The sequence below is a fragment of the Danio aesculapii genome, chromosome 17 (assembly GCF_903798145.1).
Source record: "Danio aesculapii chromosome 17, fDanAes4.1, whole genome shotgun sequence".
NCBI classification, from domain to species: domain Eukaryota; kingdom Metazoa; phylum Chordata; class Actinopteri; order Cypriniformes; family Danionidae; genus Danio; species Danio aesculapii.
The window spans coordinates 38,127,357-38,144,294 of record NC_079451.1 but is presented as its reverse complement, the minus strand read 5'-3'; the positions used below and the strand labels follow the sequence as shown (position 1 = coordinate 38,144,294).

At 36.0% G+C, this 16,938-nt stretch overlaps 1 protein-coding gene across 1 annotated transcript in view; it reads right to left on the bottom strand.

The window, feature by feature from the left end:
• Nucleotides 1–16,938, bottom strand: part of nid2a (nidogen 2a (osteonidogen)) — an 88,761-nt gene that overhangs the window by 32,358 nt on the left and 39,465 nt on the right. The window contains 1 exon segment of the mRNA XM_056476622.1: nt 5,402–5,548. Within this exon segment, the coding sequence (XP_056332597.1) occupies nt 5,402–5,548 (147 nt within the window).

Genomic DNA, 16,938 nt, shown 5'->3' with positions numbered 1-16,938 from the left:
GTTTGTGATGACAGAGAGGGATAGCAGGGATGTCGTCCCTGTCGGAGCGCGTGGGAACAGGCCTGAGGCTCTGGGTGGGTTAAGAGCTGGTCAGCAGGAGACCTGGTTTTGATCACTGCTAATTACAGGGAGACTAAGAGCCCACGATCCCCCTCGCTCTCTTCATTTCTCTCTGCTCTCTTTCTTTGACCCCCTTATTATCTGCTCGGGAGTGAAGAGTTCAGACAGGTGATAAAATTATCCTCTAATGGGAACATGATGCCTGAAAACACACCCGTACACACTCACGCACATTTAATCAAGCACAGGCAGCGCTGTAAGTGTTACTATGGGAAACTGATTCATTCTTTTGAATTGGTTCATTCAGATGATTTGTTTCAATTAATTCATGCAAATTAGCAAAATAATAAGTTATAAGAATAAGAATGAAGTCTTTTACTTTTAGTTTGGATGGAATAAAAAGGTTAAAACTGCTAAGGTCAATATTATTAGCCCCCTTAAAAATATGTATATTTTTCAATTTGCTACATTACCCTAATTAATCTAGGGCTTTAAATCGCACTTTAAGCTGAATACCAGCATTAGTTCTTGTAATTATTATGTACTGTGATCATGGTAAAAGATTAAACTTAAATTAGATTAAACAAAATTAATCATTAGAAAATAGTTCTTAAAATAATCTTTAAAAATATTTTGGGAAAAAAAAAATCAATATTTGGGAAATATTTTAAAAAGAATAGTTAATGTTTTTTCTTACACGTTATTCATATATACACTCACTGGCCACTTTTTTAGGCACACCTTACTAGTACTGGGTTGGACCCCCCTTTTGCCTTCAGAACTCGTGGCATAGATTCAACTGGAAATATTCCTCAGAGATTTAAGTCCATATTGACATGATAGCATCACACAGTTGCTGCAGATTTGTCGGCTGCACATGCATGATGTGAATCTTCCGTTCCACCACATCCCAAAGGTGCTCTATTGGATTGAGCTCTGGTGACTGCGGAGGCCAGTGAACTCATTGTCATGTTCAAGAAACTAGTCTGAGAAGATTCACGCTTTATGACATGGTGTGTTATCCTGCTGGAAGAAGCCATCAGAAGATGGGTAAACTGTGGTCATAAAGGATGGACATGGTCAGCCATGTCCAATACTCAGGTAGGCTGTGGCACTGACATGAGGCTTAATTGGTACTAATGGGCCCAAAGTGTGCCAAGAAAATATCCCCCAGACAATTATGTCATCACCACCAGCCTGAACCATTGATACAAGGCAGGATGGATCCATGCTTTCATGTTGTTGACACCAAATTCTGACCCTACCCTGCCATCTGAATGCCGCAGAGGAAAACAAGACTTATCGGACCAGGCAACGTTTTTTCAATCTTCCATTGTCCAATTTTGGTGAATTCTCTGCGAATTGTAGCCTCAGTTTCCTGTTCTTAGCTGATATAAGTGGCACCCGCTGTGGTCTTCTGCTGCTGTAGCCAATCCGCCCCAAGGGTCGACGTGTTGTGTGTTCAGTGATGCTCTTCTGCACACCTCAGTTGTAATGAGTGATTATTTGAGTTACTGTTGCCTTTCTATCAGCTCGAACCAGTCTGGCATTCTCCTCTGACGTCTGGCATCAACAAAGCATTTGCGCCCACAGAACTGCCGCTCACTGGATATTTTCTCTTTTTCTGACCATTCTCTGTAAACCCTAGAAATGGTTGTGAGTGAAAATATCAGTAGATCAGCAGTTTCTGAAATACTCAGACCAGCTTGTCTGGCACCAATAACCATGCCACGTACAAAGTCACTTAAATCACCTTTCTTCCCCACTCTGATGCTTGGTTTGAACCATGTCTACATGCCTAAATGCACTGAACTGCTGTCATGTGATTGGCTGATTAGAAAATTGAGTTAACGAGCAGTTGGACAGGTGTACCTAATAAAGTGGCCGGTAAAAGTATATGAAATTAGAATGACACTTTTTTTGCTGGCAATGCCACATATTTGTGATTTGTATTTTAATTTGAAAGGTTTTAATTTATGCATATAAGCTATATAAAATAAAAAATTCCTATAAAATTTTATAACACATTTTTTAATTGATCATCATGACTGACTGCCCTTGCCCCTATTTCTATCAAAAACATTATTAATGCCAATTCAACCCATTTGTAATCAGCTTTTCAAAAACCACGACCAGCTACTAAGCTCAACACCTACAACCTCTATTTTACTTTAAGAATCACTTCAAGCAAATCACTGAATCAGAAGCGACTCAATCGACTCAGACCTCATTACTCATCTCATTGTCAAACTTCATCTGGAACAGAGTCTTTAAAAAGAAGAAAGAAAAAAAAGTGCACATCTGTGTGGAGACACAGGGAGTTTTCCGGAGGGGATGCGCAATTTGCTCTCATCCCTCTTCAAACATGGGAATATCAGGTGGTCTCTCTCAGCCCCCAAAACTAGCTTGAAGCCGAGGATGTGGCCTCTCTGTGTGCAACTCAAACAAAAATGCCACAGCAATGTGTCTTCGCTTACAAATCTCCCCACAAGCCCCACAGATCTCCCACATTCCAGCTCAAGAGTGTTTAGTCTCTCTGTTGTTTGGCTTGGTAACAGTGGGAGGATGAAGATGAGAGGCAGCGGACTGGAGGAAAGACCTCCGCCTCATGATTCACTGAGGGTTTCCTCTGCTTTGCGTTTGACTCATTGGATGGGAAGCGTCTGGTTTGCGCTGATGTACTACAGTGGTGATGACCCCACTTCTGAACCAGCTGCAGTGTTGATATTACGCAGATGCATGGCTATAATGAACAGTTTGGGCTTTTGCTCGAAGTTTTCCAGACCCTCAACTGGTTAAACAGAGTGTCAAGAGCTTGCAGTTGAATTTATGGCTCAAGTGTGTGTGTGTAGAGCTGTGCTGAAAAATCATAAATCTGATTCAACATCGATTCAGAGATTTTCAAAATGCATAGATAATTTCGAGTGTTACCTCGTTGCAGCCTGTAGCACAATGACGTACTGGATCAGGTCTAATACGTAGTGGACGTGTATGCGCAAGCAGAGAATTATTTATATCAATTATTAAATTACCCATTACATTGTGTGTTATTAATGTCTACACCTACCCAAACCCTAAAACCAACACTCACAGTTATTAACGTCTACACTTACACCAACTCTCACAGTAGCATGCATGTTAAAATGTCCACTACATATTGGACCTGATCCAGTACACCAGTGAGGACTTCTTGATATTTCTCTTGAATCGATTTTGAGTTTAGTTTTTTAACAGCAGATGGCACTCCAGGCCGTCCGAAACTTTTCAGCACCACGACTCGCAAGATAAACATGCCAGTGACTTGCGACCCCCACTATCCTCAGAGATCGTTATAAATATACAAATGTTACGTGTAAAGATGCACACACACACGCACGCACGCACGCACGCACACACACACACACACACACACACACCAGTAGTTCTATATAAACCAACACAATCTCACGGCAATTCATAACTTTTTGATTTAGTGGCTAATTCGTATTAATTCGTACTATTCGTATCTAATTCGTACAATTTAGTACGATTTGCTCATCCCCCAATGACGGTTGGGTTTAGGGGTGGGGTTAGGTGCCACGCCACCTTTTTAAAACCGTACAATTTTGTACAACTGAACTCGTACGTATTTATACGAATTAGCCACTAAACTGACAAAACATAAAATATTAAAGTTTTCTCATGAGATCGGGCTAATATAAACACAAGCATATTGACAACGCAAAGCACAACAGTCTAACAACCACATATTATAACAGTAATTTATTATTATTTATCATTTTAATAATAACCTCACCTAATGACATTGTTTGGCAAAATGTTAGGAGCAAGGAAAGTCCATTCTTTCATTTTCATTCATTCAAGTTCAGTCATGACCTGTATTAGTTTTACATTTTTTAATGTACATAAGTGCCGAAAAGGTGCCGTAAAATCGATCTGCTGCAACTGAAATTGCTGTGTAATTATTTTAACATAATCACCCCAGGGGTCGCAATCCAATAAAAAAAGAAAATCAAAAGGCTGATGAATTTTTATTTGCATCTTGTTGTTTTGTTATGCAACTATTAACTACTATTTTTTTTTGCTAGTTATGAATACAATATGTTCATTCTAATAGTTTAATAAAATTGATTGATCCCCACTTGAGAACCACTACCCTAAGCTAATGTTTAACTTTGAAAGGAAGAGAGCTTGTGTGTTCGGCTGTCAGGTAAATTGGCTCTTATGTCATGTAATTAATGTAAACACAGCTCACTATGAGCACTTTTGTGATTCACTTAAACAAAGAGTGTCAAACTCAGGTCCTGGAGGGCTGCAGTTCTCCACAGCTTGAACCTTAATTAAACACACCTGATCAAACTAATTGAGTCTATAAGGCTTGTTTAGAACCTACAGGTAAATATGTTTAAGAAAAGCTGTAACTAAACTCTGCAGGGCTGCGGCCCTCCAGGAACTGAGTTTGACACCCCTGACTTAAACCTTTCCTAAAGCCCTGCTCACACTGTGGGGTTTCAGCCATAATTTGGTCGTCTGTGATCTTTGATCGTTGGTTTGACATGTTCACCGACAACCGCTTAATGCCCGTTGTGATCAGATTTTCCCTGCGATGAAGTTCTGGCAGCGTCAAAAGATTTCAGACACTTTCCTGCAACAGCTGAACCAATAGGAGCGCCGAATCTGATGACGCAATCTGCACAACAACTTCAAACCACCATAGGAAATGTCAAAATTACCACTACAGATTGTTTATGTTTGCTGTGAGGAATCATTTCAGAATGCAGGATAGTGAAAGTGTCACGGATGGATGATGTCAAACTCTTGTTTTCTTCTGTGTTTGGCGCGTCTTCATTGTCATTTAGTCTGACATTATAATAGCTGAGATCTTGGAATGTGACATGGGAGACATGTTCATGGAGTCTGACATTCTACAATCCATTAGGATTAGAAGGCGGGCTTAAGTTTATTAATGATTATTTCAGGTTCAAGTCTTTTTGTAAGGAATTGGACTTCAAGCAGAGTATGGCTGTTTGTAAAGCATGCGGCACCATCTACTGTTAAACACTAAACTCAGAACCGATTGAAGAGAAAATAGAGATACAAAATCTCAGAATTGATTTCTTGAACAGTTTTCACCACAGCTCTATATGTGTGACTGTTTGTGTAGCGAAATTTATTCATTCATTTTCTTTTCGGCTTAGTCCCTTTATTAATCTGGGGTCGCCACAGCGGAATGAACCGCCAACTTATCCAGCACATGTTTTACGCAGTGAGTGCCCTTCCAGCTGCAACCCATCTCTGGGAAAGTTTGTGCAACGAAATGTTTCCATATTACGTATCTTACCATAACAGTTGCGTCCGTCTCCTCTGTAACCTGTGGCACATTGGCATGAAAACATCTGTCCTTCACCTGGCACACATCGAGCGGTTGTGTCACAGTCATGATTTCCAGAGTAACAGGGGTTCACGTTTTCTGGCTCAGAATCTACAGCTGTGAAATGATGAGAAGGCAAATTAATACACAAAAATATGAGCTGATACACTGGAAAAAAAAATGCTTTCCTTATTTACATTTTTGTCTTGATTCGTCCAAATATCAAAAAAAAAAAATTATTTACAATTAAATCAAGAATCATTTTGTAGACAAGCAATATATGTTATTTTGTTTTAAAAAACAATATGGCAAAATGAAGTGAGTTTTTTCCTAAAACACGGAAAATAATCTGCCAATGCGGTAAGAAAAAGAATCTTATGTGAAAATAAAAAACTAGATTATTGTGTTTACGCCATTGGCAGATTATTTTTCATGTTTTATGAAAAAACTTTAACGCTTAATTTTGCCATATTTGTTCTTAAAACACAATAATGTTCTTTAGTTGCATAAAAAATGCTTTTTATTTAAGATTTTTAAACCAATTAGACTAGAAACAAGACAAAAATTCTAAGCAAGAACAGCACTTTTTGACTAATGCCCGTTGTGATCAGATTTTCCCTGCGGTGAAGTTCCGGCAGTGTCACAATATTTCAGACACTTTCCTGCAACAGCTGTAACGAGCGTCAAACCAAGGACCAATAGGAGCGCCGAATCTGATTATTAAAAATGCATAAAAAATGCTTCTTTATTTAAGATTTTTAAACTAAATGGACTAGAAACAAGACAAAAATTCTAAGCAAGAACAGCACTTTTTGACTACAAATAGTTTCTGTAATTTCAATGGATCTCAAGAGGATCAGTCTATGGATACCCATATCTGCAACTAGATAAAACAAAATTAAACAAAATAAACTGACTTTTTCTTTGAAATTGCTTGATAAGAACATGGATGACAAATTCTGTGATCATTTACTATCCCTTTACTTGCTCCAATCTTGTTTGACTTTCTTTAGTTTTTTTCTGCAGAAATTATTTTGAAGAAAGCTGAATCCCAGTAACCGTAAACTTCCATGGTATTTGTTTTTCCTACTATGAAAGTATGAAAATCAATAGTTACCGGTTTTCAGCTTTCTTCACAATCACTCTTTTGTGTTCAACAAAGGAAAGAATATCATAGTATGGAGAACCCCTTGAGGGAGAGTTAATAGTGAATAAATTGAAATATTGGGGTTAGTAATCCCTTTAAAACACAACTGCAAGATATATACTCATTATTGTGCTGAAAAAAAGTCAACATTATGATAAAAATCATCAGATTTAGCAGATACTGTATAAACCTTGTGATTCTGACTTTTCCACTCGCAATTCTGACTTATATTTTTGCATTTGTGAGATATAAAACCCATAATTAACTTTTCTATTTGCAATTCGGCCTTCTTTCAGTCCAACTCTAAAGTCCAACTCTAATGGTTTAAGATTAATATTCTTACAATTGCAATTTTTTATTTCACAATTCTGACTTCATAACTAGCAACTATGAAAAAAGGCTATTCAGACCTTTTTCCTCATAGTTGGAATTCTGAAAAAAAGGTGAGAAAATTGCAAATCTAATCATATATAAATACCGGTAAACATAACCATATCACTGCTTTTTGACTTTACCAAAGACAGCTGCTTCATATGATGAATTAAGTCTTAAAACCCTCATATTGAGATTTGTAAAAGGCATGCTGACTGCCAGAACCCCACTGAGGAACTCTAGAGTGAGTTTGTGCCAGTTTGTAACATTGACTGATTACACTGCTGTTTATTCAAGATACCAAACTAACTCACCGCGATGGGGAACACTGGAAATATGACTCACAGATGCATGAGTCACTGCAGATGTTTTCAAACCTCTGGCCAAAGTCAGCATCCTGAGGCTACGTCTACAGTAATCCAGATACATGTGAAAATGGTTCTTTTATTTCAAAAATCTCTGCATCCACACTGTTGTTAAGAAGGGGATCGAGTTTTCGCTTCAAGACTAAAATGTTATTCTGCTGTGATTATTTTATTAGCAAACTACTGCACCACTTACTTGTGCATCCAAGAATCTTAAATGTATCCACTAGGAAGAGAGTCTTCAAAAAGCTCAATTTCTGAAGACAAATAATCATGTCTGAGTGTGAATGGAAGGCTTAGATGTGGAGGAATAAGATGGATTTTCAAACATTTCATAATATATTTGTAAATGTAAACCACATGAATCTGAAAACATTTGAAAATGTGTTTTTGTTTCAAAACACTGTATCCACTATACAAGATTCTGGATGCACTTGGCAGAAAATAGAAACTGGAAAACGCTTCGTAAAAACAATTTATTATTTTAATAAATAATATAAAGTACATTTGTAAGACTTTTTAAATGTAACTAAATAAATTAAATTATACTGATAAAAAAACTAAAGCCAATAAAATAACCACATTTTATTTAATAGTTGGAAGGTATCATCTCAGCCATTATTTTATGGCTGTAGGGTAGGGCTTGTTAATATGGGCAAAAGAAACCCATCACGATTTTCTTAAACAATATTGCAATTTCAATTTTATTCACAATTTTGACACACGGACATTTTACAGTCTGAATCTGAAACAAACAACCCCCAACCTGGAGGACCAGGACATATACAACGAACAATTTTGCTTCACCTTTAGCGCATGTAAAATTTTCCCCATTGAACACATTAGATTTTTATACATATTCTATATTATGTTTGCTGAATCGTAGGCTGACCAGTAGCTATTTAATTTGGATGGTCTTTTACTGTTGGAGATACTGCTGCCCTAAAAATCGAAATAATATAGTAAGAAAAATAATAATAATAAAGTACATATCCCATAAGTAGACAGGACAAACAGGACATTTTATCGATTTTAAAACCTTGACTTGTTCAAACTGTGGTAATCGTTGAAACTGGTAATCGTCCCATGCCTAATTACAACCATCACACATTTCCATCACATTTAGTCTTTTAGCAGACGCTTTTGTCCAAAGCGACTTACAATTCAGGAGGCATTCAGCGATTCAACAAGTGTTTAGTGCATATAGAGAGAACAATGTTTCTACATGTGGTTTGTCAAATATGACTATATTGCTACATACCCTTCATAGACCTTGAGTAAAGAGTATGGCTAGACAGAATCTGCGGACATTTTTTGCTATTTCTGCAAAGAATTTTGTAAAAATTCTGTGAATTTAGGCAAAATGACTTTGCGAGTATAACTAAAAACATAATAAATGAAATAAAAAATAATACCTTTTTAACTTTTATGTAATGTTTACAGTGCAACTCCAATTAGATCTATTTAATTGACAAACAAAGCAATATATAATATATTAATATATAATTTATTCACTAGAAGACAGAAAATATTACTTTACAAACTGTATTGTAAATAAATCAAATGAAGATTTTTATATCAGTCAATGAAATTGCTTAAATTAATTTAAAAACTGAATAAATATAAATGTACACACATTTACACATGTAAATAAATAGACTCAATGATGGGCTAAAATCTGCAGAAATCTGTGGATATCTGTGCTCGCAGATTCCGTGTGGGCCTAGTAATGAGGCTGTTTGTAATAAATGTGCATTCACAGGTGTTAACATATGGAGAGGTGTGAACGCTTCACTTCCCGACAAAACCTACACGATTTCAAATGGTCCGTATGTGCTTTAAATTTGACCTTGAGGGTCAAAGTACTTGACCTGGGAAACACAACAACTTTAAAGGGTCTTAAATCTCAGGGTGGTTCTCACACACCATTAGTAAAACTCCAAGTGACACTACCAAACCTAAACCAAGACCTCATTGTGCTCTTTACCCATACGACCTACCATGAGGCACCCATCGGTGGGACCCTTGGGCAACCTTCACCCCCACCCAACGCCTACTCATCACGCATTAAAAACAGCTTGATTTCCTCACCCCGGGCCAGGGACCAATTTGGCCAATTATCAAAGCCAGACAGGAAGACTTTTGTTTGAAGTGAGAGAGAGAAGGAGAAAGACGGTCCCCCTTTAAAGTGACTCCACAGGGGAGGCGGGAAAAGTGGAGAGAAACTAAAGGACAAACATTGCCAAAGTGTGTCGGGGGCTTCTTTTTAACTCTGCGCTAATTAAAGGGACAGGGGCTGAGCAGTGGGGTGGGGGGATGGTTTACACAGGACTTTGAGGAAAATCAAGGGGGACGATGAACCAGGTGGGCAACACTCAACAAAACTTGTGTTAAGAGTGTGTGAAGGAGGGCTTTCGGGGCTCAGGGTGTTTGGGACTGTGTTTGTGAAAGAAGAAACAAAAGCCGACACTCCAACCCCAAAACAATGACCTTCACTTTCATGCTCATTCATCTAGAAATTAAAACTCTTGATTTGCACTTGAAGCAGTGCATCTCTTCATGCCAGCCCAAAACAGTCAGTCGGCTTTTAACTGTACTAGTATTAGTACTAGAATTATAACTAGTATTTTTTTCAGGTATGTTTAAAAAGGCCACCTTTGTTCATCATTTGAACTGTTTAGGGTGATTTAAAGAGACTCAAACATAAAAATTCTGTCATCATTTACTCTATAAACCTATTTGGGGCCATTTGGACCCATTTAATTTCCTTGATGTGGCTTTAAACCTTTATAAGTTTCTTTCTTTTCATTGAACACAAAAAATATTTAGCAACATGCTGATAGCTGATACCCATTGACTTCTATAGTTTCCTAATGAAGTTGATGGGTGCCAGCAACCAGCATTCTTGCAAAATATCCTCATTTGTATTCAGTAGAAGAAAGAAACTTATTAAGGTTTAAAACCACATAAAAGAGAGTTAATGGGTGTGGTAGGTTTTATTTTTGAGTGAACTATGCCTATGCCTATGCCTACATCAAACAAAACAAAACAAAACAAAACAAAACAAAAAACTAAACTAAACTAAACTAAACTAAAACAGAACTAAACAAACAAAAACAAAACTAAACAAAGAAAACAAAAACTAAACTAAAACAAAAAACTAAACTTAAACTAAGACAGAACTAAACAAAACAAAAACAAAACTAAATAAACAAAACAAAACAAAAAACTAAACTAAACTAAAACAAAAAACTAAAATAAAACTAAAACTAAAACAAAAGTAAACAAACTAAACTAAACTAAAACAAAACAACTAAACTAAAACAGAACTAAAGTAAAACCAACTAAAACAAAAAATAAGGAATAAGCTTTTCATTAATGTATACATTTTAGGAGAAGACAATATTTGATTTTGAAAATCTGGAATCTGAGTAAAAAAATACTAAGAAAATCGCCTTTAAAGCTGTCCAAAGTTCTTAGCAATCCACATTACTAATCTAAAATTGAATTTTGATCTACAGAAGTGAAATTTCTGGCATGAAACTCTATGCATGTGCAGGCTAATAGGTTACCAAATCTGTGTCATTTTACACTGTCAAGCTGTGTTTTCAAAAGACCCTCCTCCACCCCAGCTCCACCTGTATTTAGATCTGCTATGGGGATTACATATATATTATGTTTTCAGCAGCAACGTGTTATATTCTCAGACGGCATGTCTGTGTATATACTGGCAGTAGCAGGTCTTGGTACTTGCTCGGCCATATTAATAAAAGCAGCAGCAGCATAGCAGATCTATTCCGCCAAGACCAAATACATCAACATTGCCATATATATAATCATTATCATACTACATCATTGTTCATGACAGAAAAAATGTACAAAATATTGTCATGGAATATGATTGCTACTTAATATTCTTAATAATAATTTTTGGTATAAAAGAAAAGCCTATCATTTTGACCCATACAAAGTATTTTAGGTTATTGATAAAAAATATAACTCTGCAGAATAAGACAAAGTTCTGTCATGCAGGGTCACAAATGAGAAGACTCATACCAGGGATATTGGTATGATAATGTATTATGTCAAGCATTTTTCTAGCTCCAACAGAAGAGCATGTACTGATAAAAATATATACACAACATTGAACTTGCAACTTCCCATTACAATGCCAACCAAATGCACAAATGTAAATGCAATTAGCTTGAAAGTTTTAATATGGCCACTGAGTGAACCGGCTTGCCCTGAAGTGACCCTGAACAAATTCGACCAGCCCTGAAAAAAAAAAACAGCTGGTCTGAAATGTCTGAAAACTAAAATTCAGCTCTATACCTCTATACTCACAGTCAGCAAAACCACAATGACATGATACAAGGTCACATACTGCATATGAGTGTGTGAATCGGCCTCAGTCTAATCTAATATCCTTTTCATCAGATCTGATAATGTGTCAGCGCTGGTTTAATGAGCATACGGCGGTGGTGCCCAGTGCACTGGATAGACAGTGGCAGCTGTGTTTTCCACGCAGGCTCTCATGGGTAACAGGGATTTCGGGGTGTCCTTCTGTTCCCACAACATCACTCCACAACTATTCCTCAACCCTTAACTCTCAGTGTGGATTTGTTGTGTGAGTGTGAGCACAATAATAACAGCAGTATGAAACTGATCAAACTCGCTGCATATATTGAAGGAGACTGGACTGATCAAATACTGAATGCTCACACAGATGCTGATCGGGCTAGGAAATGGGCTGTTAATGACTAGATATATTTACAGGGAAGTTCTTTTTCAGTTTTGGCTCAGGTGTAAGGTTTGAAAGTTTACAAACTTTTCCAGAAGGTTTGATTTGCAAGCTTTTATTTTGCTTGACATTTAATCTAGCACAGTTCATTGTATTAGATGGACATTTCAGCTGAAATAAAATAACAATTAAATGAAATAAAAAATAAAAAATAAATAAAAATAAAAAATGCAATAATTTTTTTAAGTTAAACGTAAATTAAACAAACAAATAAATTAATATAAAAAAAGACATTTCAGCTGCAATAAAATACCATTTAAATAATAATAAATAAATAAATAAACAAATAAATAAAAATAAAAAATAAAATAAAAAGTTAATTTAACATCCAAATTTAAATACTCTATAAAATTAAACGTAAATTAAACAAACAAATTAAATAAATTTTTAGACATTTCAGCTGCAATAAAATACAATTTAAATAAAAATAAATAAATAAATAAAAATACAATGAAAATTGTATTAAAAAAATAATTTAAATATTCGATAAATTTAAAAGTAAATGAAACAAATAATAAATAAAAAAGCAATAGAATTTTTTAAATTTAAATTAAACATCGATTAAAGAGCCCATATTATAGATGAAATAGGGTCATATTTAGGTTGTAAGGGTCTCCAACAACAGTCTAATATGCATGCAAGGTCAAACAACACTTTGATGGTCTTATAATCTGCATTTATTTTTACCTAATTATCCCAGCGACTCCCATATGAATCGTTCAGCGATTCATTTGTTCCCAAACCCATCCTCAGCGCGAAGCTAATCTGCGCTGATTGGACCAATGGCAGCCTGCTGCGATTGGTCGACAGTGACAGGCTTCAGCGCGAGACAGTGAAACGCCCAGCTGCTAATCTACAATATAAAAGTAGTCACAGTGCATACACGCTTCATAGTGGATTTTGGCTGCCAGTGGGTGAATGTAAACACAGACGATGGACTAGAAAATACTGACGACGAACTATTTTATTGAGCAAAAAGTCCAAGAACTGGCGAGGAGATCTCCTAGCCTCCTAGTCACAGTCTTCTTACTCTTTTCACACACACACACACACAAAGGGCCTGCGCGTCCATAAATGAGCGGCTGAATAGAGAGGGCGCGGCGCTCGGTTATATCCGCGAATACCCGTGCGTTACACACAGGGCCGGCGCGTCCATAAAGGAGCGGCTGAATTGAGGCGGCGCGGCGCTCAGTTATATCCGCGACTACCCGTGCGTTACACACACGAGGAGACACACACACACAGGGCCGGCGCGTCCATAAAGGAGCGGCTGAATTGAGGCGGCGCGGCGCTCAGTTATATCTGCGACTACCCGTGCGTTACACACACGAGGAGACACACACACAGGGCCGGCGCGTCCATAAATGAGCGGCTGAATTGAGGCGGCGCGGCGCTCAGTTATATCCGCGAATACCTGTGCGTTACACACACGGGGAGACACACACACACCCACACACACATAGACTCAATAATATCCATCTGCACAGCGTGACTTCATTCGACCGGTGTCTGTCTGTGTGTGTGTGAGACTTTTTTCTGTTAGTGGGCGGGGCCGCAGGTTTCAAATGTCCCGGGTTTGCGCGCCCAACTACTTGTGTTTCGTAGCTGCGTCATCGCGAAACACCTAATGACTCGTTATCAAGACGACTCGTTTGAAGCACTATGAGTCGACTCTTTTATAGATGAATCAATAGTTTTAAACACTGTACACTTACAGATTTAAGCCTTAGCTGGATATTTCACTTCACTTAGAGCTGTGTGACACACTACATGGAAGGGCATTTTCAAAAACCCATAATATGGGCTCTTTAAACAAACAAATTAAATTCATAATTAAAAAAAGTCATTTCAGCTGCGATAAAATAACATTTAAATAAAATAATAAATAAATAAATAAATAAATAAATAAATAAATAAATAAATAAATAAATAGATAAATAAATATCTAAAATACAATAGAAATTTTTAAAATTTAAATTAAACATCAATTAAACAAACAAATTAAATTCATAATTGAAAAAAGACAATGTAGCTGCAATAAAATAACATTTAAATAAAATAAATAAATAAAAATAAAAAAATGCAATAAAAAGAAAACTTTAAAAGTTCAATTAAATTAAATGTAAATTAAACAAATAAATCTAATTTATATATTTTTAAAAAGACAAATCAAATTAGCTGCAATAAAATAACATTTGAATAAAAATAAATTAATTAATTAATTAAAATAAAAAATAAAATTAAAATTAAATTTAAAAATGAAATTAAAAATGCAATTAAATTAAATGTAAATTAAGCAAACAAATTAAATGAATATTTAAAAGAAAATAATTATTTAAATAAAATAACATTTTAAAAAGTGGTGGTAAAGATAATGGAGATAACAGATATATTGCTTCTTTGTAATAGAAATGAGTTTGAAATGAAAAATAAACAAAAAATACAATCAGATGTTTTAAACGGTCCAAGTAAAAAAAAAAAAAATATATATATATATATAATATAATATATATATATTTATATAATCATTTTCAGTTTAAATAGAGATTGTACAATACATTTTGTACCAGGAAAAATAGTTTGACTAGCCTAAAAACATAAACATACCACATTAAATGCCTAAAATGTTATTATAAAAAAAAACTGAACACTATTTCAAGCTTCCCAACTTTTCAGTCTCAAAACATTTCACTTCCAATGTTTTGAAAAAATATTGTCATCCAATTGAAATGCAAGGTCTAAAACAGTACATATGCACACCTTGATTCCTTACCATACACTCTTAAACAACTTCAATACCACAGCGCTTCTCTTTTCATCCTAAATTGAGGCTTAATTCATCTATTTATCATCTGATGAAAACAGAACCAATATATCAACTTTAATCTTCACATATGCTGTAAACCTGCAAAACTTTGCAAATTCAAGCAAGGTCAAATCGGGTTTTGACAATTAAGCAACTCTAGGAAACCGGATCTCATTCGGCCCACGGACTAGATGCATCCCAGCTGGAGATACGCTCATCCCAACCCCAACTTATCATCCTAAAGTCAACATCCACAGCACCAGCCAGAAACCACAAAGCTCAACGTAATGCGTCGTCTTCCCACTGAAACCTCTCTCAGGACCAACGCAGCTTTACAAGGTCGCAAAACGAGGAGTTAAAAAGAAACGTTTGATTTATTCCGTGCAGGAACTCACTGGATGAAGGGATTTGTTACAAAATGTGCACACAAAGCCCCATAAACTGCTACAGGCTCAGTTCAGAGACATAGTTAATTTTAAGTGCAGTCCTCCTCTTTCTGTCGTCTAATGCTTGGCTGTGGCAGAAAGCAACAGGTGCTTATCTTAGACCTGTTTTGCATGATGGGAAGGCAGCTGAATTTGAGCCAGTGTAAGTCCTGTGTGAGACCCAGACGTCTCATTGCCACATCAGTCAGCATGCTAATAAAGAAACTATGCCAAAAATGAAGGTTGGTCTAAACGAAGGACGAACAGAAGGCCATGTACAAGGAGACTTCTCTAAATTGGACAGGACAGATAGGCTTTTCACAGTTTTTATAGCCTGAGTTGACTTAATCCGGAGTAATTTTGGTACTTGTTTTACTTACGGTTTAAAAATACATACAACCAATGCTACAGTATCTCACGGTAATTGGTAACTTTTTGATTTAGTGGCTAATTCGAATGCATTTGTACAATGTCATTTGTACAGTTTAGTATGTTTTGCTTATCCCCCAATGACGGTTTGGGTTTGGTGCCACGCCTCTTTTTAAAAATCATACATTTTCATACGAATTCAGCTCGAATTTGCACAAATTAGCCACTAAACTTATCAAACATAAAAAATATGTTTTCCTTGGGTTAAAGTGCTTATTTGCACAGTAGTGAGGTAAAAAATTTATTAAATAAAGTAATTTGCTTCTAAGCTTAAAATAATAAAATTCTCTAAACTCTTTTGTCATTTTTGAGCGATATGCTAATGGTCTAATCTGATTTAATGATCTATGCTAAGCTAAGCTAAAAGTGCTCCTGCCAGACCCAAAGATCGGCTGAATGGATCCAAAACTCTACATACATTGTAAAAATTTGCCTATTTTCAAAAATAGTGGAACGTTTCTTTAATATTTTAACTGCACTGCCATAATAGGGTATATGTAGAAGGCCTTTTAATTTTCAGTAACAAAGTTAGAGCGCTTCCGGTGAACAGTATTAAATTGGTGCGTATAAGTTCTGTTTACTTTAAAAACCACTGATTAATGTCTGATTAATATACGAAATAAAGTGGGTCACAGAATGTACGAGAAGCACTAAATTAAATTCCATTTTTCCCCGCCATGTCTTTTATTACAGTTTCAATGGAGTTTCTGCGATAGCCTGCTGATCCTTACGGTGCCTGTAAACGGCTTTTCATCTCGTTTTACATTTGAACAACTAAATGAATGCTTAAGTCTATTTAAATTATTATATTTTAATTACATTACAACATCGATGCTGTAAAAGGAACAGTATAAAACTGAAAAAAGTCACATTAAACGTTCCCTGGAAGTATATCGGTAGGTGAAAAAAACAGCTGTGCATATACCTTATTGAGTACAGCAAAAAGCATACAACTGTTAAATAAATGTAGAACTGTGAAACCTCACCACATAAATGCCCCTGAATCATTGTACAAATACAGCAAATAAGATAAGAAAACAAGAACTTACAGAACAACCTAAGAGTGATTGTTTCTGTCACTGCAAAGCTCATGAATATTTAATTAGGCAAGCATTGACACAGTTTATGGTGGGCTTTCTTTTGCAACAAACATACATTTTTG